The sequence below is a fragment of the Typha latifolia genome, chromosome 8 (genome assembly GCF_019914945.1).
Source record: "Typha latifolia isolate L0001 chromosome 8, TyphaL0001v2, whole genome shotgun sequence".
Taxonomy (NCBI): Eukaryota; Viridiplantae; Streptophyta; class Magnoliopsida; order Poales; family Typhaceae; genus Typha; species Typha latifolia.
In genome coordinates this window covers 5,460,749-5,483,376 of record NC_133093.1, presented here as the reverse complement: position 1 = coordinate 5,483,376, position 22,628 = coordinate 5,460,749, and the positions used below count along the sequence as shown (strand labels likewise).

The following is a 22,628-nucleotide window of genomic DNA, read 5'->3' as shown; positions in this document are numbered from 1 at the left end:
ACACTTAGTTAGGATCTTTTCTTATTGCATTAGATGTTTATTTTTTTTAAAATAAAATTCTTATAGGTCACGTTTGAACACAAGAGGGGTCGCGTTCAAACGCCCTTGCGAACGCCTACATCAGGTTCGCAAATATAGAGAACGCATATTGTGCGTTCGAATGCGGTCGGGCGAGCGCCTGCATCGCGTTCGTACATACAGAGGATGTCTTTTGGTGCATTTGAGCGCGATAACGAGAAAGTTTTAGAATTAGAGTTTCATATTGTTTTAGGACTTGTTGGCTAACCTCTATATATATGTGGATAGCAGCCAACTTCATTATATTATTGGAATATTGATTTCTTGCCTTTCTATCATCTATCTACTTTAATCGCCCTTCTCCCTCTTCACCATCTTTCCACCTCTACCGTTGGCAAGATTTCTCCTAACTTCTAATATCCCTCGACTGCCGAGCACCCTTTTTTCTTTGGGATCTCGACCACTTCGTTCCCTTCGTCTATATCTCTAAATCACATCCACAATCCACCTTCATCTCCATATTCATCCATAACCCTAACACCCACTCCACCCATCACCACCACCCTCACCCACATTATTCCGTGTTTTTGTCCCTACTATAGTTCGAATCTACGAAGGGCATAAATACGAAAGTTGTAGATCAAGAAGTTACGGATCTAATCCAATTGGTTTCGTAATTTTCTGACTACTGAAGAATATTTAACGAATATTTTCCCACGGTTGCGCGGACTAATTCCTGTAATACATCCAGATCTTGAAGGAATAGTTGCGTAACCTATATTTGGTTTCAGAGCTTAACAATTTGGTATCAGAGCCCATCAAGGTGGTATCTGAGCCCTATCATTTGGTATCAGAGCCTATCACCCCCGTTCAATTGAATATTAAATCATTAAGTAAAATAGTATAAATAGCTCTACATCATAAATAACTTCTTCTCTATGGTATGTTTGGAATAAATTATAGATTCCATTCAATCAATTTCATTTGTGCACTCAGCAAAAGCATCTGGTTCTATCACTTGTTGTTCTGAGCTAGCTAAATGACCTAAAACTTCTCCAAGTGAAGCAATTCATGTCTAGAAAAATATCTTCCCTGATTCTCATAGAATTTATATTATTAGCGACAAGCTCCATACACATTTAAAGCAAGTTGCTGTGTTATTTTCCTAATAACCAAATTATGCTCACTAGTGATGATAGTTCTGACACATTGACAATCACCTCCATACTACAATCTTGTCCTTGACTCCAGTTTGCATTTCATGCACATTACTGAGGCTCAGCAGTTAATTCTTATCCATTGATAATCACAACTCCTCATAGGTAGTAAAAGCTAATTTGTATCTCATGTCAAGAGATTCACGTACAAAAAAAAATTGTACAAAACCAACTAAAACAAAAATTAAGACAAAAATGGTTGAATTGAAAAAAGAAAAAAATAGAATGCAGAAGCATTCTGCCTAGGAGAAGTATATTGGCACAGACAGCCTTAAGTCTTAGCATAGTCAACCATAAAAGAAAACAGAACAAAGAAAGAACTAAACAAATTAGCTCCTATGAAGACTAAATATCACCTGTGCAGGAAAGACCTGGCCACCAGTTATAAACTTAATGAGAGAGTACACATAGAGAAACCCAGCTGGATACACCAAAGGCCCTGTATCCCCTTTCAGCTTGGTGTAGTCCCTCTCTCCAGCAAGAAAACCATCTACCTGCCCTTCCCAAAACGATTAAATCACAAAAAACAAAACAAAACAAAAGGTTTGGTAGCATCAAGCAAAATTCAACTATTACTCAAAGCAGGGGAAATAGAAATCGGCCACACAGAATTTTCACCTGGGAAATGTACGCATCCCAATCTATCTTCGTATCTGAAGTGAAACGAAATGAAAAGAGCAACTAATATCAGAAACACATCAAAATGCTATAGGGAAGAGATGGTCTCTCACAAGGGACGTAGGAGATGATGAACGTGACCAAGACGGCATCAAGAACCAGAAAGAGAGAAGCGAAGAGGGCCTTCGGAATCTTGTAGCCACTCTGAGCTTTGGATGCTCTCTCTCCGATCGATCTGACTCCTCTCATGACTTCCGCGAGATCGTTCTCCGACTCCCTTTATTTTTACCCCCTTTGATATAAGCCACTTGCTCCTGAGTTCTCTCTACTTTCCTGCGCGTAGGGGCAAAACTGCAATAAACGGAAAACCCGATGGTAATAGTAGGGCAGTATTTATATGAGTTTTGACCAAATTTGTGCTACATGAAATAATATTTTCGAAATTACTTGAGAAATTTGCCCTAAAAACACTTGGGTTTTCAAATTTGTCACTTAGGTCATACATATGCATTGTGTGCTAGTACATATATAATGTATTATCTTTTGACAAGCAATATTAATCATTACCATACTTATCTACAAGCGTTGATTACTATTTTAGGAGCATACATATGAATTGTATGCTGGTGCGTATATAATGCATTACCTTTTGGCAAATAATATCAATTAGTATCATGCTTTACTTATATACCAGCGCTCATTACTATGATGGAGTATACATATGCATTGTATGTTGGTATGTATGTAATGCATTACATTTTGATAAGCAGTATCAATAATTACTATGTTTTATCTATCTACCATTTTCTATTACTATGGTGGGAGCATACCTATTCATTATGTGTTGGTATGTATGTAATGCATTACATTTTGACAAGCAATATCAATTATTATCATGTTTTACCTATCTACTAGCCCCCATTATTACAGTGGGAGTATATCTATATATTGTGTGCTAGTACATATATAATATATTAAAATATTAGTTTATCTATATTAGTCTTTTTTACATTTAATTCTACATATTTTATAGTCAAAAATAATATTTTATTATTTTAAATATTTTAAATATTATTATATTTTATAATATTTTAAATATTATTATATTTAATAGTCAAAAATAATAAATTTTATTTTACATGGAACATATTTTTTTAGTAATCTTTGAAAAATGAGATTATAATAATATTAAAATATTTACACTTTCATATGATTTATTTTTGTAACAACCCAACTTAACAAAAATTAAATTAATTAATTAACTAAAAAAGAAAATTAAAAAAAATTAATTTATGGGCACGATGTGGCCAGCCTCGTGTCCATGTAGTTATAGGAGGCAGCTTGCGTAGGGGGGCACCACATGCCCCATCGCCGCCTTCCTCCCCTAGCACCGCCTCTCTCTCTCTCTTTTTCTTCTCTTCCCTCTCTCTCTTTCGGTCTCCCTCTCACTCTCCTCTCTTTGTCTCTCTCTCTCAAACATTCCCTCTCTCTCTACTACCACCATCGCCGCCACCTCCAATGACGTTGGTGTGCCTCTTCCCTCCTCCTTTCTCTTTCCCCCCCTCCTCCCCATCTCTCTCTTTCTCTCCCTTTTTTTCTCTTTCTCTCTCAGGTTCGTCGGAACTAACCTGCTGGCGAGAGAGTCGTCTGCTGGCTGGCCAATAGCAGCCGAGTAGTTTTATCTTCTAGACCCCTTTCTCAAATTAGGATATATTATAAATTATGTATATGTATGTTTTGGCCTCCAACATAATTATATAACTTTATCTAAAAAAGATTTAGTCGAGCATATTTTTATCATGCTTTTGATTGGGCTGGCCTAGGATGTGAGTACGTTGGTGATATATATAGATGATTGAAGATGATTATATTGTTATAATTTTATGTCGAGATGATCTATAGCATGAGTATGCATGTGATAGACTAGTATGAATATGGATGTGTTAGATACATGGTTGGAGTCTGGATTGCATCATCTTTCTCTTGACTTCTTTGCCACCTAAATTTCTAAGTTGCATGATCTGTTGGAGTACTAGATATACGCATATACTCTATCATATATAGGAAATCATGAAAATACATGTCTATGTGATATGATGGTTAGAATGGTACTTGGTCTGTTCTAGTACTGGATATACTCTTATCATATGATAGAGTATGGTGATGGCTAATGGTTATACTCTTAGTGTATGATAGGGTACAACTATCATTGATATACCCTTAGCATATAGTAGGGTATGATTATTTACTAAGATACCCTTAGCACTAACATACATCATCATTGATGTGACTAGTATTATTGGATCATGATTGTTATACATTACATGTTGTTATATTCAGTAATGTTATATAATTTCATCATGAGATATATTTTGGTTGAGGATATAATATGCCTATTCTTGAGATAATACTGAGTTCATTTATATATAAGTTATCGATGATACATATATACATGCTCATACATGGTATAATGCTCTTTCTGATTCATATTATGCAGTATGTGATTTACTCTTTATTTAGCATCACTGATTTGGGATAAGGTCTATTCACTGAGCTTTTAGCACATGATTCTCTTTATTTTTTTCTAACCCTTCAGATATGTGGTACGTGATAACGACTTGAGATATCCTGAGAAAATATTTAGTGTGATAATGAGGTGAGCTATAGATGCGAGGCAGTATAGATGATAGTTTATATAGAAATTGAGTTGTACCGTTTTTTAATATTTATACTTCATTGTATTAGATGATGATTTATATAATACAGGTTGGATTATAGTGTACTCGTATTTTAGTGATTTTAAGTTGTATCTTGATAGTTTGTCGTAGCCTTTATAGGCCCTACCAGATTATGTAGCTATCTAGTATGATTGTTGTAGACTTGGATATACATATATTAATAGATTTATTTGGTTGATAGTATGATTTATCTATATTAAAGGTTTATTTGGTTGATAGTATGATTTATCTTTCAGATGAATTATGTTGAGTACAGGTGTATCTGTGCATGATGGGCCCCACTCGTCCTATCGCGCGCTGCGCGTGCCGTGTGAGCACGTGGGCGTGCACATGCCCGTGCCGGTCAGGGGCGTTCCAATTTTAGTTTAAAACATGATATTTTTAATAATATTATATTATTTTTTTCCTAAATTTCTTATTTTATTATTTTTTAAAAGATTTAATTAGATTAATACATAGTTTAAATAGTAAATATATTAATTTATCTATGAGTTAATATTTAATTTGATAAAATATTAGTTTATTAATATAATATTTTTGATGTTATTAGTACATATAAAAATTATTTTAATAATAAGATAATTTATAAAATAATTATTATATCAATTAAATACTATCTTATTAAGAATTTTACAATATTTATATTTACAAAAAATAATATTTAATAATAGTAATACTTTTTAAAATGTGTATTGACATTTATGTTGTTTAAATTAATTTTTATTTATTTAGTATAAAATAAAAAATATAATATAAGAGGAGAGAGTAGAGAGAGTGGTAAATTATGATAGAATGTTGATCGGATGTTTAAGAGAGATGAGAGAATAGTAATGAATTATGATAAAATGTTTAAAAAAATAAGAGATAAATGATAAATTATAATAAGATATTTAAGAGAGGTTGTAGTCATATTAGGGTAAATTGGTAATTGGGTCAGTGTGTGCGGTATAAGATGTAATTTTAATAAATAGTATTTATATTCTAGAATATAGCTATTATGATGTTTAGTTGCTATTCTGGAATAAGAGGTTGTATTTTGGATAAGAAATTTTGTTATTCTTGAAGTGAATGGGAGCTTAGAGTTTTGCTAGGAAGCTTCCATTTATTTATGGGCACTAGGATATTTAAATCGCAGTTAGTATACTTAATTTAAATTGATTAGTTTACCCTATAAAAATTTATAATCTATATTATAAATAAGTTGCGATATCTAGTTATTGACACTTTCATTTACAAATTTCAAAGTTAATTTATGAATTTCATAATTAATTTATGAATTTTGTAGAAAAGAAGAACAAAAAAAGAAATTGCTTGGTCTCCTTAAAAAAAACTTAATCAATGTTGCTAAAATAACAAAAAGTTTTATAATTAATCTTTCAGAAACAAAGAATTGCTTAATTCAAATTGTTTGGTTTCTCTAAAAATAACTCAAACTATGCTACAAATAAGTTACAATATCTAGATATGGATACTGTTAATTAGTAAGATATTAGTGATTATAGTTGTCTCTACAAATTTTAATAGGGCTTTGTCTGTATTACTCTCTTCAGTTTTTTTTTCTGACTATATTTCATTGTTAATTTACAATTTTTCTAAATTTTTATGAATTTTGTAAAAAAAACTACAAAATATAACCAGCATTTCCTAGTTAATTTACGATTTATAAATTCATGTTTGATTTTATTGAGCCGAGCGGCACTGATCCAGCTTGAAATCATTTATTATGGAGGTTGCCTATAGCTCCTATAATTACTACCTTTCTTTGGAAATGAATTAGAACCGGCTGCCTACTAAGCATAGGCTTCTCAAACATAGTCCGCCTATTTACCCTATTTGTGACATATATAAAGAAGACATGGAAATTCTTGAGCATTTATTCCTGGCTTATGTGGCTATTAAATAATTCCAGAATTTAAATATGTATGTGTTTGATTTTCATTTATTCTCTAAAGAAACAAGTGCATGCGGGTGGCTCAAATAGAGAGATAGCTATCCTAGTAAAAAGAAAATTGTTATAGCCCGTATGTCCGCTTTTCGATCTGGATCGAATGCAAGAAAACAGTCCGCACATCACCAAACATTCTACCATAGATAGAAAATTACGAAACTAATGGTTGTCGATCCATAACTTCCTGATCTACGTTTTTGGTATTTATGCTCCTCATAGATTTTGATTAAAACTGGGATGAAAATACTTAAAAGTGAGGGTGATAGTGGAAGTGATGGGTGGTGGTGATGATGAGGTAAGGGATGATAATGGCGATAGGGTGGATGGATTGTGGTGTTTAGGGGAGAAGGATGAGGGGGGGAGAAGGGATCGAGATCCCAAAGAGGAGGGAGAACTAAACAGACGAGGGAGGTTAGAGGATCACCGACGTCGAGATGGCGCATGACTAGGACGAAGGGGAAGGAAGATTAGGGTAGAGAGGAAGGGAAGGGGATAGAATTCAGTATTCATTCATCATCCTATTTTTGATTGCCATCCACACCTTAAGAGGCTAACCAAACAAGCCAAAAATGATAGATAATAACCCTAGAAATAATAAAATCTCGTCGATTGAGTTTGAAAGCACTTGAATGCGCATTTCGTGTTTGATGCCGATGTGAACGTATGCAGGTGTTCGCACACGGGTGTTCAAATAGGGTCTACGCATTTGAACGCACAAATTGCATTTTCTGTCGATGTGAATGCCTGTAGACGTTTGCAAGGGGCGTCCGCACCCCCTCCTATGTTCGAATGCAACATACAAAATTCTTATTTTTCTGAAATAAACACTAAAATACAATAAGAAAAGACTCTCATAGGGTGTATCCATGCTCGAGACGGCTTGGTGAGATCTGAATCACATCATTCCACCATGCTTCCGCTCACTTTGTCGTCAAAGTGCGAATTCAGGTAATCGCTCCATCAAGGTTATCTCGGGTTCCTATGTGGCTTGCCCCTATGTCTGTCCCATTCAGCTTACCAGCACCTCTGTGACTATTTGTCCTTCATGTTTGACCCTCCTTCGTGCTAGGACCTTCTCTGGAGCAGGCTCAATAGCCTCTGATTCAGACTCTGGTAGTTGTGCTGCAAATTGCTCAACTGGACCAACTCGGGCTCTCAAGTTGGATACATGGGAAATCGGGTGAACTCGGGATGACTCGGGTAGGTCCAGCTTATATGCAACCGCTCCCACCTTCTCCGGGATCTGAAATGGACCAAAGAAGCACTGTGCCATCTTTTGGTTCTTGAATAGTTCGTACCAAGATTTGCTGATACTATTGGAGTCGAACATAGACCCAATCATGAACTTTATAGCTTCTTTCCTAGTGTTTGCGGTCACACACTTGCTTCATTCGGTTCTGTGCCGCTGCTAGATAAAGCATGAGCTGCTTGATTGCCTCATCCTATTCCAGTAGTACCTCATTTATGTCAGTACGATCAAGTGCGCTCAGCCGGTCATATGATCTCAATGTTGGGGGTACGCGCCGTAGAACAGCCTCAAAAAGGGGTCACCCTAATAGCGGTGTGATGAGCTATGTTGTATGAGTATGATAGACTCTGATACCAAATTGATAGGCTCCGATACCAATTGATAGGCTCTGATACAACTTGATAGGCTCTGATACCAAATGATAAGATCTGGAACCAAAGATATGCTACGCTAAGATTCCTTCAAGATCTAAATTTATTACATGATTTAGTCTACACAATTGTGGGAAAATATTCGTAAGATATTCTCCGGAAGTCAAAACATTATGAAATTAACTAGGTTGGATCCATAACTTCCTGATCTACAATTTTTGTATTTACGCCCTTCACAGATTCAAACTGTAGCAGGGACGAAAACACATAATAATATGGTGATGGTGGTGATGACGGGTAGAGTGGATGTTAGGGTTATGGATGGGTATGGAGAGGACAGTGGATTGTGGAAGTGATTAAGGGAAGCAGACGAAGGGAACGAAGTGGTCGAGATCCCAAAGAAAAGGGGTGACTCGAACGCACTCAAAAAGTCCCTTCTCTGGATTTGCGAACGCGACACAGGTGTTCGAACGCGGGCATTCACAAGGCGTTCACAAGGGCGTTCGAACACGACTCCACTTGCATTCGAACGCGACCTATAGGAATTTTATTTTAATAAAAATAAACACCTAATGTAATAAGAAAAGATTCTAACTAAGTGTATTAGAGTACTCCGCCTAAGGTAGGTAAGCTAGCCATATCTTTGGTTGCTCCCCAACAAAGCATCGCAAATATTGCTCGGGGCAGCGATCAATGACTTTGGATTGCCCGTCGGTTTGCGGATGATACGTCGAGCTCATTTTCAATTCAGTACCTTACTGTTTGAAGTACTCTTGCCAGAAGTGACTCATGAAGATCGGGTCACGGTCTGAAACTATTGAACTTGGCATTCCATGCAACCGGGCTATTTCCTTCACAAAAATTTCTGCTACCTTTCTCGTAGTGTACGAGTGCACTAGAGCTGAAAAGTGCGCACTTTTCGTCAACCGGTCGACCACCACCATTACCATCGTATGTCCTCTGACTTGGGGCAGTCCTTCAATGAAGTCCATCATCACATCTTCCCAAATTTGCTCCGAAATGAGTAGGGGTCGAGTCTGCCTTGGCGCGTCGACAAACTTCACATGTTCGAACATAGGACAACACCTCCTTTTTCACCCCTGCCCATACACAATTTTGTGTCAACCTCTTATAGGTTCTAAAGGTCCCCTCATGCCCCGCCATAGGAGTATCGTGGAAGTGGCAAATCAAAGTCACCCGTAGTTCGGGTTTGGCCGGTACTCGTACTCGCCCTCGATCTAGTAGTAGACCGTTCTTCACTTATAGCTAGATGGTTCTTCCTCGACCTTATTCATGAGCTCCCTCATCTTGGATCTTCCACATATGCATCTCTAATCTCTGAAAGGAAGGGTAATACCGAAATATAAATCATGGTTAAGTCGGCCAATTCGAGTTGCTGCGATAGTGCATCAGCGACCCAATTTTCAGTTCTCTTCTTATACACCAATTCAAAGTTGTACCCCAACAACTTTGTCACCAATCGCAACTGTGCCAAAGTGTGGATCTGTTGCCCAAGAAAGTAAGGAAGACTCTGCTGGTCGGTATGCACCACGAATCGCCGATCGATGAGGTATGGTCTCCATTTGGTGATAACATGGATAATGGCTAGCATCTCTCGCTCATAGGTAGACATCATCTAGTTCATCATTGACAATGCCTTGCTCATGTAGGCCACCGGTCTTCCTTCTTACATGAGAATAGCTCCAATTCCAGTTCCTGACGCATCGCATTACCCCACAATAGGGTTTGGTGAAATCGGGTAATGCCAAAACTAGAGCAGTGGTCATTGCCTTCTTCAACGCTTCAAAGGCCTTCGTTGCTGCCTCGATCCAATGAAACCCTCCATTCTTTAATAATGATGTCAAGGGAGCGGCGATCTTGCCATAGTTGGCAATGAATCGATGGCAGTAGCCCGTCAATCCAAGGAAGCCTCGCAATTTTTTCGGTGTCTTTGGAATTTGCCATCGCACCATGTTTTGCACCTTGGCGGGATCGGCTTCCACTCCTGCCACTGAAATAATGTGGCCGAGATACTCCACTATTGGCTGGCCCCATAAATATTTGGACTTCTTCACCTTCAACTCATTGTCCTTCAAAATTTGTAATACTTCGCGAAGGTGAACAAGATGCTCCTTCCATGAGCGGTTGTACACAAGGATGTTGTCAAAGAAGACTAGCACAAATCGCCTCAATAACGCCCTAAAGACGTCATTCATCAAACCTTAGAAGGTGGATGGGGCATTGGTGAGTCCAAAAGGCATGACCTTGAACTCATATTGCCCATCATGTGTGCGAAATGCAGTTTTGTGCATATCCTTAGGCCTCACGCAGATTTGGTGATAGTCCGCAAGTCTAACTTGCTAAAGTAAGATGCCCCCGAGAGCTTATCCAAGAGTTCTTCAATGACTGGTATGAGATACCTATCCTTCACCGTGATGGCATTGAGTGCATGGTAATCCACATAGAATCATCATGTCTTGTCCTTCTTCCGTAGTAGGAGCACCGGTGAGGAGTACGAGCTTCGGCTCGGTTAGATGATTCCGTTATCCAGCATCTCCTTGACAAGTCTTGTGATCTCTCTTTTTGCACAAATGGGTACCGATAGGGCTGCACATTAGTTGGATCCGCTTCGAGAATAATCTCAATGCGGTGGTCTTGGGGTAGAGCCGGCGGCATGCCGCGCTCAAACACCTCGTCGAATTCCTGCAGTAAGTCGGACAAATCGGTGAGTACTTCTTCTTCCTTTGTATGGTCTACTTGACTCTGGATTAATTGCATTAAAAGTCCATGGCATCTGGCCTTTGGTAGTCCCACCATCGGTTGAAGTTGCGCTATGAGCTGTGGTTGAATTTCGTCTAACCATACTCGCTTGCCACTTCGTTTAAAGTCCATCTACATTTCTGAGAAGTCAAAGGTCACTAGGCCCAAACTATGCATCCATTGCATTCCTAATACAATGTCAGCCCCTCGTAAGGCCAGTGGATGAAAATCCAAAGTGAAGAAATTGCTCTGAATCTTCAAAAGAACCCCTCGGCATACGTCGTGCCATCTCCCAATGCTACATCGAATCCCGAAGTAGCTTCTGTAGCCTTCCCTATCTTCTTGACCACACGCTTGTCCATCAAGTTGTGGGTGCTCTCGATGTCGATGAGGATCCTCACTATTTGATTCTTCACGGTGCCATTGACCTGCAATGTCCAAGGTGCATTGGCGCCAGTGTACGCATGCATGGATATCTCGGCGTGGATCTCCTCGCTGCTCTCCAATGCTTCTTGTTCTTCCACCGCATCCTCTAGTTCAGCTTCCATTATTTTCTCTTCCTCCACATCCTCTGCTTCGTCCAACACCATCACCGTGGCTGCCGGTCGGACACATTTGTGCCCGAGGGTGAATCGCTCGTCACAGTAAAAACATAGCTCTTTTGCTCTTCTCTCTTCAACTTGAGCTGGGGTAAGTCTCCTCATGGCAGTTCGAAAAAGTCCCCTCACTTCTAGTTCTAGTTGTGGAGGCATTCTTGCACCCATTGCTCTCAATGGAGGTGCCAACACATGATGTGTGGCTGCTGTTTGTTGAGGCACACCTCTAGACTCTGTGGTGCTCCAGCCCAATTTTGTCGCTATTTGCAACTCTCAAAGCTTCTTTTCCATCAATTGAGCTGTTGCAAAGGCCTCCAACAATGTGGTCAGTCAGGCGGCCTTCACTTCGACTTGAATGTCTTGTTGAAGGCCACTAATGAAGGTGCTCTTGAGTTCATAATCCGACCAGCCCCGCATTCGATTACTAACATGCTCAAACTCCTCTTGATATGCTCTCCCCATAGTCCTTTGAGTTAGCTTGGTAAGAGCAGCCTGGAAATCCTCATAACTTGAGGGCCCAAATCGGACGCAAATAGCGTCAATGAACTCCTCCCATGATTGATAGGGTTGAGCTCGATTCATGGTTTGGTATATCGAATGTCGGTGTCTTCAAGATGGAAAAATGCCAACAACATCTTTTATGCATTAGGTGTTCTTTGGTATTGATACAGTTAGTTGGGATTTTTTCTTACTGCATTAGTTATTTCTTTTTATTAAAATAAAATTCTTATAGGTCGCGTTCGAACGCCCTTGCAAACACTTGCATCAAGTTCGCAAATATAGAGAGCGTGAAATGCACGTTCGAATGCGGTCGGGCGAGTTCGAACGCTGCGTTCAAATGTTTGCATCACATTCGCACATATAAAGTACGCCTTTTGTGCGTTCAAATGTAATCGGCGGGAATCCTCTAGAATTAGATTTACTTATTATTTTAGGACTAGTTGGCTAGCATCTATAAATATGTGAATGATAGCCAAATTCAGAATGCTATTGAAATATTAATTTTTTGCCTCTATATCATCTATCTATCCTAATCTCCCTCCTCCCTCTTCACTATCCTTTCACATCTATCGTTGGCAAGGTCTCTTCTAACATCTAATCTCCCTTGTCTATCGATTCCCCCCTCTTCTTTGGGATCTCGACCACTTCTTCCCCTTCGTCTATATCCCTTAACCACATCCACCATCCACCTTCATCTCCATTAACATCCATAACCCTGACTTCCACTCCACCCGTCACCACCACCATCATCCGCAATATATCATATTTTTGTCATAGTTGTCTTTCGAATCTAGGAAGGGAGTAAATACAAAAAACATAGATCAGAGAGCTACAGATCAATTAAACTTAGTTTCGTAATTTTCTGACTATGAGAGAATATATGGTGAATATTTTTTTTCGGTTGTGCTAACTACTTCATGCAATAAATTCATATCTTTAAGGAATTATTCTGTAGCCTATCTTTTGGCACAAGAACCCATCAATTTGGTATCAGAGCAGGTTGAACCTCAGACCTCCATTAATGGTTGAAACAAGGAAGATGACATCAACAATGAGACCAATGGAGAGCACACCAATAAGGGAAGACTCAACTCACGATAACCCTAACCATGAGGCCGATTTCTTTGGAGCGACCACGACAGGACCGAGTCAACCAATGTCCATAGGTGTGAATCTGGGCTTGGTGGATGAACTTAGTAGCATGTTCTAAATATTGCCGCATAGATTTGATGCAATACAAAATGATCACAATGATCTAAAGGAATATGTCATGAACCGATCTGCTTCGTCATCTCCTCAATGAAGATCGGTATCTCAAGAAGGACCAGTGGTGGAACCACACCGATCTGATACACCACAGAAGTTGCCACCGAGGCGAACAACAGACCATCACATAGAGATTGTACCCGAAATTGCACTGGCAAACATGAGACCATATCAGTATCCACATGTGCAAAAAGAAGTTATTTCCAAGATGGTAGCTGAGATGTTGGAGCAAGACCTCATTCAACCAAGTCATATATACTTATTCTCCATGCTATTGGTGCGAAAAAAGGACGGAACCTGACGTTTTTGTGTTGACTATTGGGCACTAAACGCTATTACCGTCAAGGACCGATATCTCATTCCGGTCATAGAGGAGCTGTTGGACGATCATGCAGGGGCGACCATATTCAGCAAGCTTGACTTGAGGGCGCCTCTTTTGCGAATGTATGTCTTGGTATTTTTTGACAACATTTTGGTGTATAGCAGGACTGAATTAGAGCATTGGTGGCATTTGGAGGATGTGCTAAATTTGTTGAAGCAAAACTAATTGAAGATCAAGATGTCCAAGTGCCTATGGGGAGTACCATAAGTGGAGTGTTTAGGCCACATCATTTCAGCGGAAGGTGTATCGGCGGATCCTCAAAAGGTTGCATGCGTGATTGCTTGACCTATTCCTATTGCTATCACCGGATTGAGAAGATTTTTGGGGCTGAACAGATATTATCGCCGCTTCATCATCGGGTATGGCAAGATCGTTGGTCCTCTCACTTCTTTGTTGAAGGACTCTTTTAGATGGACAGATGAAGCCACTACAGTCTTTGAAAAATTGAAAACAGCAATGATGACGACGCCCGTTCTAGCTCTACCAGACTTCACCAAAGAGTTCGTTGTAGAATGTGATGCGTCGGGAGTTCAAAATAAGAACTGTACTAATGCAAGGAGGATGGCTCGTAGCCTTTCTTAGTAAGGCTTTATCACAAAAATCTTAGCAATTATTGATTTATGAGAGAGAGATGTTGACAATTCATCATGTGGTGATAAAGTGGAGCCCTTATTTGATCGATAGAGGATTCATCATTCGAACTAATCAAAGGAGTCTTCCATACTTTATGGGACAATGTATACATGGCATGCCACGCATGATTGTCTCGGATCATGATCGTGTATTTATGAGTGATTTTTGGACCGAATTTTTTAGATTGTAGGGAACTCAATTGAACTTTAGTTTGGCCTACTATCCACAGACGGACGGCCAAACCAAGGTGGTCAATTGAGGCATTGAGCAGTACTTGAGGTGCTTTGTTGGAGAGATGCCGAGACAATGGTTGGAGTTCTTATTGTGGGCAGAGTGGTCTTATAATATTGCCTACTATAGCAGCATTGACATGACTCCATTTGAGGCGGTGTATGGACGTACGGCTCTGACTTTACGCGCTTATGATCCAGTGACATCTGCAGATCGTATGGAGGTGGAATTAGCTTTAATGGATAGAGATGCCACATTGAGGAGGTTGCGTGCCAATCTTAAACTTGCTCAGAACCGCATAAAGCAAGTTTTTGATCGTAGTTATCGGGAGCAGGAGTTCGACATCAATAGTTGGGTGTTTGTGCAGGTATAGCCGTATCAATATGTGACTTTGCGTCTGATGCGTAACCAAAAGTTTGCATATCGCTACTTTGGTCTGTTTTGAGTGATAGAGTGTTTTGGTCTGGTTGCATATCGTTTAGAGCTGCCGGAGGGGTCGAGAGTGCATTTTGTCTTTCATGTTTCATTACTGAGGGAGCATATTGGTGATTATGAGGTCATTGGATCAGCTCTACTGGAGCTATTGGAGGAAACAGAGATAGTAGAGCAAGTTCGAGTACTTGCTAGGCGCCGACGATGACATGGTACTAGATTAGAGATGGAGATTCTAGTCGAGTGGCTTGGCAAGCCATCCAATGAGGCGACATGGGAGTTGGAGACTGATATCTTGGAGCGTTTCCCCAATTTTTCACCTTAAGGGCAAGGTGAGGAAAGCTTGGTGGGCTGATACATTTAGTTAGGATATTTTTTTACTACATTAGTTGTTTATTTTCATTAAATAAAATTCATGTAGGTCGCGTTCGAACGCAGGAGGGGTTGCGTTCGAACGCCCTTGTGAACGCCTGCATTAGGTTTGCAAATACAGAGAACACGAAATGCGCGTTCGAACGCGGTCGGGCAAGTTCGAATGCCGCGTTTGCCTATATCGCGTTGGCATATACAGAGTACGCCTTTTGTGCATACGAACGCGATCGGCGGGAATCCTCTAGAATTAGGAATACTTATTGTTTTAGGACTTGTTGGCTAGCATCTATAAATATGTGGATGATAGTCAAATTCAGAATGCTATTGAAATATTGATTTCTTGCCTCTCTATTATCTATCTACCCTAATCTCCCTCCTCCCTCTTCACCATCCTTCCACCTCTACTGTTAGCAAGGTCTCTCATAACTTCTAATCTCCCTCGACTGTTGATTCCCCCCTCTTCTTTGGGATCTCGACCACTTTTTCCCCTTTGTCTATATCCCTTAACCACATCCACTATCCACTTTCATCTTCATTAACCTCCATAACCCTAACTTCCTTTCCACCCGTCACCACCACCATCATCCACAATATATCATATTTTCGTCCTAGTTGTTGTTCGATTCTGCGAAGGGCATAAATATGAAAAACATAGATCAGGGAGTAACGGATCGTTCAACTTTATTTCGTAATTTTCTGACTACGAGAGAGTATCTGGTGAATATTTTTCCTCAGTTGCGCGGATTATTTCTTGCAATAAATTCAGATATTTAAGGAATTATTCTGTAGCCTATCTTTTGGCACAAGAACCTATCAGGTACTTGAAGAATTGCTCCGCTTGATAAACCTGATCAAGTGGGTCTCCTCTATTGAAGGGTGAGAAGTTGAGGCAAACAGTCCCTACATGGATGCCTCGTTTTTCTTTTTCATATCGGTTGGGCCTCCTTTCTGTTGGGTTGAATCCAAAATCCCTAGGATGGTGTCGTAGTGTCGCTGGTTCTTCATAATCTGCCCACTCATCATTGTCATCATGGAGTGATGGATCTGGTGCTCGGTCGTAGTGATTAACTAGTGGCGGTACATCGCGGTGAAAGATCGGCGGTGGTTAGTTGCGCCTTTCAGCCGGCGTGGGCAACAAGGGCCTCCTGTCGTGACCACCCATGGGATCTTCATGGTCCTCCTCCTGCTTGGTATGGAATGGTGAAAGTGGTGTCCCTTGGTGAAAATGTGGTTCCCTTGGTGGTGCAGCCCGGGCTCGAGTAGGGAACTCAGTCGTCGTCGTACCCCTTGGTGTGCCTAAGAGGACTTGATTCATGGTTTCTATTGATCCTTGCATGGCTTGTTGTGTCTCCATCATATCCGCAAACATCTTGATCAGAACTGAGTTGACCGTAGAGGTCGTTGGAGACGTTTCGATCAGTGAGTTAGGGTTGGCATCCAATCTGATAATTTTCGTGGCCTCTCCCTCCACGGAGGTGCCTTCATTGGGTCTCGTTACTATGGATCTAGTGGTTGGCATGGTGGCTGAGGAATAGTGGCTCTTATACTACTTGTTATAGCCCGTACGTCCGCTTTTCGATCTGGATCGAATGCAGGAAAATAGCTCGCGCAGTCAGGAGAAAATATCCACTAGATATTATACCATAGAAAAAAATTATTAAACTAATGATGGTCGATCCATAACTTCCTGATCTACGATTTTAGTATTTATGCCCCTCATATATTCTAACTGAAACTAGGACAAAAATATGTAAAAGTGGGGGTGATGGTGGAAGTGACAGGTGGTGGTGATGATGAGGTAAGGGATGATAATAGCGATAGTGTGGATGGATTGTGGTGTTTAGGGGAGAAGGATGAGAGGGGAAGGGGTCGAGATCCCAAGGAGGAGGGAGGACTAAACAGACGAGGGAGGTTAGAGGATCATCGACGTCGAGATGGCGCACGGCTATAATTAAAATTTTTGATGTGATTCGGACCTCACTAAGTCATCTCGAGAATGGATATACCCTATGGGAGTCTTCTCTTATTGTGTTATATTGTTTATTTCAGAAAAATAAGAATTTCTGTATGTCGCATTTGAACGCGGGAGGGGGTGCTTTCAAACACCCCTTGCAATTTGTGCATTCGAACGCACAAGACCCGTTTGAATGCCCGCATGCGAACACTTGCATACACTCGTATCGGCAGAGAACATGAAATATACGTTCAAACACGATCGGTGAGAATTCATTGTTTCTAAGTGAGGTCCGAATCATATCAAAAATTTTAATTCTTGCCATAATTGCTAATTTTCTTTGGCATCCTACAACACCAAGTTACCTACTTATGCTTGCTGAAGAAACGTGGATCCAATGACCTTATATTACCCTTATTAAAAAACTCTTGGAAAATCAACATACTCCTTTTAATATGGTATGACAAATACACCACAATCTTGCCTCTATCTATGTAAGGTGATACAACTATAACATCTTGTTTATAAAAAAATTCTAAGAATGCGTGCGAGGCACCTGCGATGCATTCCCTTTTCCCCCTCCCTCTTCTTTTCTTTCTTTCTTTCTTTCTTTCTTTCTTTCTTTCTTTTTTTTTCCTTCCCTCCCACCCCATAGTCATTTCCCCCTCCCTCTTCTTTTCTTTCTTTCTTTCTTTCTTTCTTTTTTTTCCTTCCCTCCCACCCCATAGTCATTTCCCCTTCATGCTTCTTGTGGAGCTAAAGCACCATAGTAGAACGGCTCGCCAGTGAGTCCTTCTTAACACCTATTCAAGTTAATTTAATTATAAGTGCGTTATTAGTCTTTTTTCTTCTCTTTCTTTCTCGTTCAATGCCCTTCGTGGGCTCTAGTCGCTTCTAGGGGAGGCCACAACAACTGATCTCTTTGCGAGACTAAGCTATTGGTATCATCCTTTGGTGCCCTCGCGGCCGGGTTCTATAATGCCCCACACCGGCATAGGCACGTGCAAATCCACATGCCCACACTTAACGTGTGGCGCATGCAATAGGATGGGCGGGGCCTGTTACGCAAAGATACACCTTTATTCTTACATAATCCATTATAAAGTAAATCATGACATCATCAAGTTAAACATGTTAACATATCCATATCTAAATCCACAAGAACCATATTAGACAGCTATAAAATCTGGCAGATCATAATCTGGCGGGACTCATACAGGCCACAACAAATCATAAAGATACAACTAAAATAATAATATATGAGTATACTATAATTCGACTTGTATTATACAAATCATCGTCTAACACAATAGAGTACAAATATAATTAATAACATTACAACTCAATTTCTGTATAAACTATCTTCCATACCATCTTATGTCTATAGCGCACCTTATCTTTGCTCTAAAATATCTTCTTAGAATATCTCAAATTGCAATCACGTACCATATATCTGAAAGATTATAAAAGAAATAAAGAAAGTCATAAGCTATAGGCTCAGTGAATAGATCTTTCCTAGAATCGGTGATGCCAAACAGAGAGTAAATCATGTATTAGATAAGATAAATAAAATAGGCGCATCATATCATGAATGAGTAGATGAATATATTCTCAATAATATATAAAATATATGGTAGAACTCACGTCATAACTAATCAAATATATAATTCTCGACAATGAATAAATACATCTCTATGTTGTACCATCATCACAACTCTCTCAAATATGACATATATGATGCATGCTGACCATGACCATACTATGATACGATTTAGACTTCACCAATGTCGTCTCGAGCATGGATACACTTTAGGGGTGTCTTTTATTCTTATTTTAGTATTTATTTTATATAAAAATAAATTTTCTATATGTCAGCGGATGGAGTGCGTTCGAATGTGCTTATGAATGCCTGCATCAGGTTTGCAAAAACAGAGAACGCGAAATGTGCGTTCGAACGCGATCGGGCATGTTTGAACGCCGTGTTTGAATGCGGATGGAGTGCGTTCGAATGCATTTGTGAACGCCTGCATTGGGTTTTTAAAAATAGAGAACATAAAATGTGCGTTCGAATGCGATCGGGTGAGTTTAAACGTGATTGGCAAAAATCTACTATTTTAGGGTTAATAATTGCCATTTTTGAATTGTTTGGTTAGCCTCTAAAGGTGTGGATGGCAACCATGGAATGATTATGGAATGAATTGAGTTTGGCCCTAGCCTCCTTCATCTTCTTCTCTCTCGTTCTCGCGTTCCCCGACGTTGCCGCTTCTAGCCTCTCTCGACCGGCCAATCACCCTAGTCTCTCAGGGGCAGGCAGCCCACTCCTCCCCCTTTTTCCAATCTATCTATCACCTTGCCATAACCCCTACCATCAACCATAACCCTTCCACCTCCACGTATTCACCAGTGCCACCCTATTACCGTCGGTCCACTACCATCCATTATCACCTAGGATCTCATGCCTCCTATCCACGGATCCAAAGAAGGACTTTTTGACGTCCAACTACTAATCGGACGATATCGAGAGATCCCACCATTCGATTCGCCGAAAACTAGATTTGTTGGAAAGCTCTTTTCTGGGGCTTCAATATATCAAAGTTTCACATCTATCCAACAACTCCATCTTTCAGGATCTATTTTCAAACTTCCATATCAGATTCTGTCCAGATCTGAAAATTGGGATAGATCGAGCCTTGGCCTAAAGGGGAGATCGTATCAAGCTGGTATCAGACCCACCATTTCTCGGACACGCGCTTCCTATGATGACAACCAGAGCCATGGCTACACGACGAGATGAGGAAGACGAGATTTTTCCATTAGAGGATGGGGAAACAGTTGCGGAGACTTCCACTTGCGGAACCGCCCGATCAAATCTAAATACTAAAGAGCCTAGCGTTCAAGCCATGTTTGGGTCTCTTTCTGAACAAATGGCCATCAACAACCAAATGATGATGGAGATGATGCAAGAATTACGGGCGACAAGGGAAGCTATGGTGAACGGAAATGCACCATCAACCCCACGACATGAGTCCACCACCATGAACTTGCCGCCATTGGTTCAAAATTTGCAATCACAAGAGCCTCTCCTGCCACCACCCTTTGGGCAAAGACAAGCAAGGATGGTTCCACCAGGCCGAACGAACCACTATGGAGATCATCTTGGAGATCTGTATCCTTGGGCGAGGCAATACGAATTGGAGCCACGTCGAGTTAACCAAAATCGAAGGAGGGATCATCAACTATTCATGGTGCATCCTCCTCCGGTTAGGCAAGGAATGGGATATGATCCAGATCGAGACAATGGTATCCGTGGGCAAATTGTGTGTCTCGAATTTCCCAAATTCAAATATGGTGATATGATCGATTGGTTGTATAGGGCGGAACAATTCTTCGCGTACTAGGGTACAACGGAAGAATATAAGGTGATGCATGCGAGCTTCCACCTTGAAGATGTGGTGCTTCATTGGTTTCGAGCAGCCAACGCCTATGAGACGATTGAAACTTGGGCCGACTTTTGCGTTGATATCACGTAGTGATTTGGAGCATCGAGGTATGAAGACTTCGATACTCTCCTCTCAAAGACGGTGCAAAGGACAATGGTTAGGGCATACCAAGAAGAATTTGAGAGGATAAGCAGCCAATGCCAACCCCCATGGACAGATCAGCAACTTCGCAGCACCTTCATCTCTAGGCTACGGGGAGACATACAAGCCGACGTAAGGGCTTTAAGGCCTAGAACCTTAAAGGAGGCCTTTGAGGATGCAATACTCATGGAAGACAAACATCGAGCCATGAAGTTGCACCTCAAACAGAATTGGACGAGCCAAGGAAGCCGCAATCCAGCTCAACCAACCATAACGATAGGAAATGTTACCAGTGTACCAAGAGCCGCTGCTGCAATGGTGCCTTCTCGAGCACCCCTAAAGCTCTCCCAAAATGTGAAGTACGCACTTAAAGGTCCAGGACGAGCATTCACTCCTGCTCAAGTAGAAGAACGAAGAGCCAAAGGCATATGCTTTCGTTGTGATGAGAAGTTAGTACCTGAACATCGCTGCGCTAAACCGATGGGATCGGTGATGCTAATAGACAGATTAGAGGAGGCAGAGGATGAGATTGCAGCTGAAGATGAAGGTCTGGTTGGACAGCAAGGAGTAGCTGAGGAGCAACCCGTGGAGGACATAATAGCCAAATTCTCCCTCCAAGCCTATTCAAGGACAGCCGCGCTAAAGACTTTGCGGGTGAACGGTGTAATCAAGACAACCACAATGAAGATCTTGATCGACACCGGGTCCACCCACAACTTCATGAACAAGAGGCTTCTTAGGAAGATTGGGCTTGAGTTAAAAACCACGGACGGGTTCGATGTGAAGATTGGAGATGGCACCAACTTGTGAGCAGATTTCATTTGTGGAGGTGTGGAATTGAAGGTGCAAGGCCAAACTTTCATATTGAATCTTTATCCGTTGGCCTTGCGAGGTGCTGACATTGTCTTGGGGACACAATGGCTTCAAAGCTTGGGGCCCGTAACATTTGATTTTTCAAACCTCACGCTTACATTTCTGAGGAATGATCGAAAAGTGCTACTGGATGGAAACCAACCGTGGCAAGGGCCGACGTTGCAACCACTATTGGGACTTCCATGTGTAGGGGACCGAGCTCTACTCTTGCAAATGGCTGTTACTGAACTAGAACATCCACCATCAAGGGAAATACCCACTGACATGCAAGAGCTGCTGCAAAAATTCAAGGATCTCTTCGAGGAGCCCCGAGGATTGCCACTGTCCCGTCGACATGACCATCGCGTTCAGATCATTCTAGGGGATGAATTGGCAAATGTTCGGCCATATCAGTACCCACATGTCCAGAAGGAGGAAATCAACAAGTTGGTAGTGGAAATGCTAGAGCAAGAGATTATTAAACCGAATAGAAGTGCCTACTCATCGCCGGTGCTACTGGTTCGGAAGAAAGACGGGAGTTGGCGGTTTTGCGTCAACTACCGAGCCTTGAATGCGATCACTATCAAAGAGCGATACCCAATACTAGTAATCGAGGAGTTGCTGGATAAACTTACGGGGTCGACTTACTTCAGCACACTTGACTTAAGAGCAGGGTACCATCAAGTCCACGTCGACCCAGAAGATGTGCACAAAATGGCGTTTGAAACTCACGATGGACACTATGAGTTTCGAGTCATGCTGTTTGGGCTCACCAATGCAACAACTACCTTCCAAGGGTTGATGAATGACCTTTTTCACCCTCTCTTGTGTCGGTACGTGCTTGTCTTCTTTGACAATATTCTAGTGTATAGTAGGAAGTGGAGCGAGCACTTGTGGCATGTGCGTGAG

The 22,628-nt window shown here is 40.8% G+C and overlaps 3 protein-coding genes across 3 annotated transcripts in view; all 3 read right to left on the bottom strand.

Annotated features, from left to right (window-relative positions):
* Positions 1 to 2,215, bottom strand: part of LOC140793785 (dol-P-Man:Man(5)GlcNAc(2)-PP-Dol alpha-1,3-mannosyltransferase) — a 40,270-nt gene extending 38,055 nt beyond the window's left edge. Inside the window, exons 1-3 of the mRNA XM_073145479.1 lie at positions 1,967 to 2,215; positions 1,854 to 1,888; positions 1,592 to 1,729 (exon numbers count right to left, since the gene is read on the bottom strand). Coding sequence (XP_073001580.1) covers positions 1,592 to 1,729; positions 1,854 to 1,888; positions 1,967 to 2,102 — 309 coding nt within the window. The 5' untranslated portion in view covers positions 2,103 to 2,215. The remainder of the gene's footprint in view (positions 1 to 1,591; positions 1,730 to 1,853; positions 1,889 to 1,966) is intronic.
* Positions 2,216 to 7,548: 5,333 nt separating this feature from the next.
* On the bottom strand, positions 7,549 to 9,109 carry LOC140793735 (uncharacterized). Its single transcript, XM_073145410.1, has 2 exons — positions 8,919 to 9,109; positions 7,549 to 7,852 (listed from the first exon to the last, which is right to left on the bottom strand). Exons 1-2 carry the CDS (start codon positions 9,107 to 9,109, stop codon positions 7,549 to 7,551), a joined length of 495 nt encoding a protein of 164 aa, XP_073001511.1.
* A 669-nt stretch (positions 9,110 to 9,778) lies between these two features.
* Positions 9,779 to 10,375, bottom strand: LOC140793734 (uncharacterized mitochondrial protein AtMg00860-like). Its single transcript, XM_073145409.1, has one exon. It carries the CDS (start codon positions 10,373 to 10,375, stop codon positions 9,779 to 9,781), a length of 597 nt encoding a protein of 198 aa, XP_073001510.1.
* Positions 10,376 to 22,628: the final 12,253 nt, after the last annotated feature.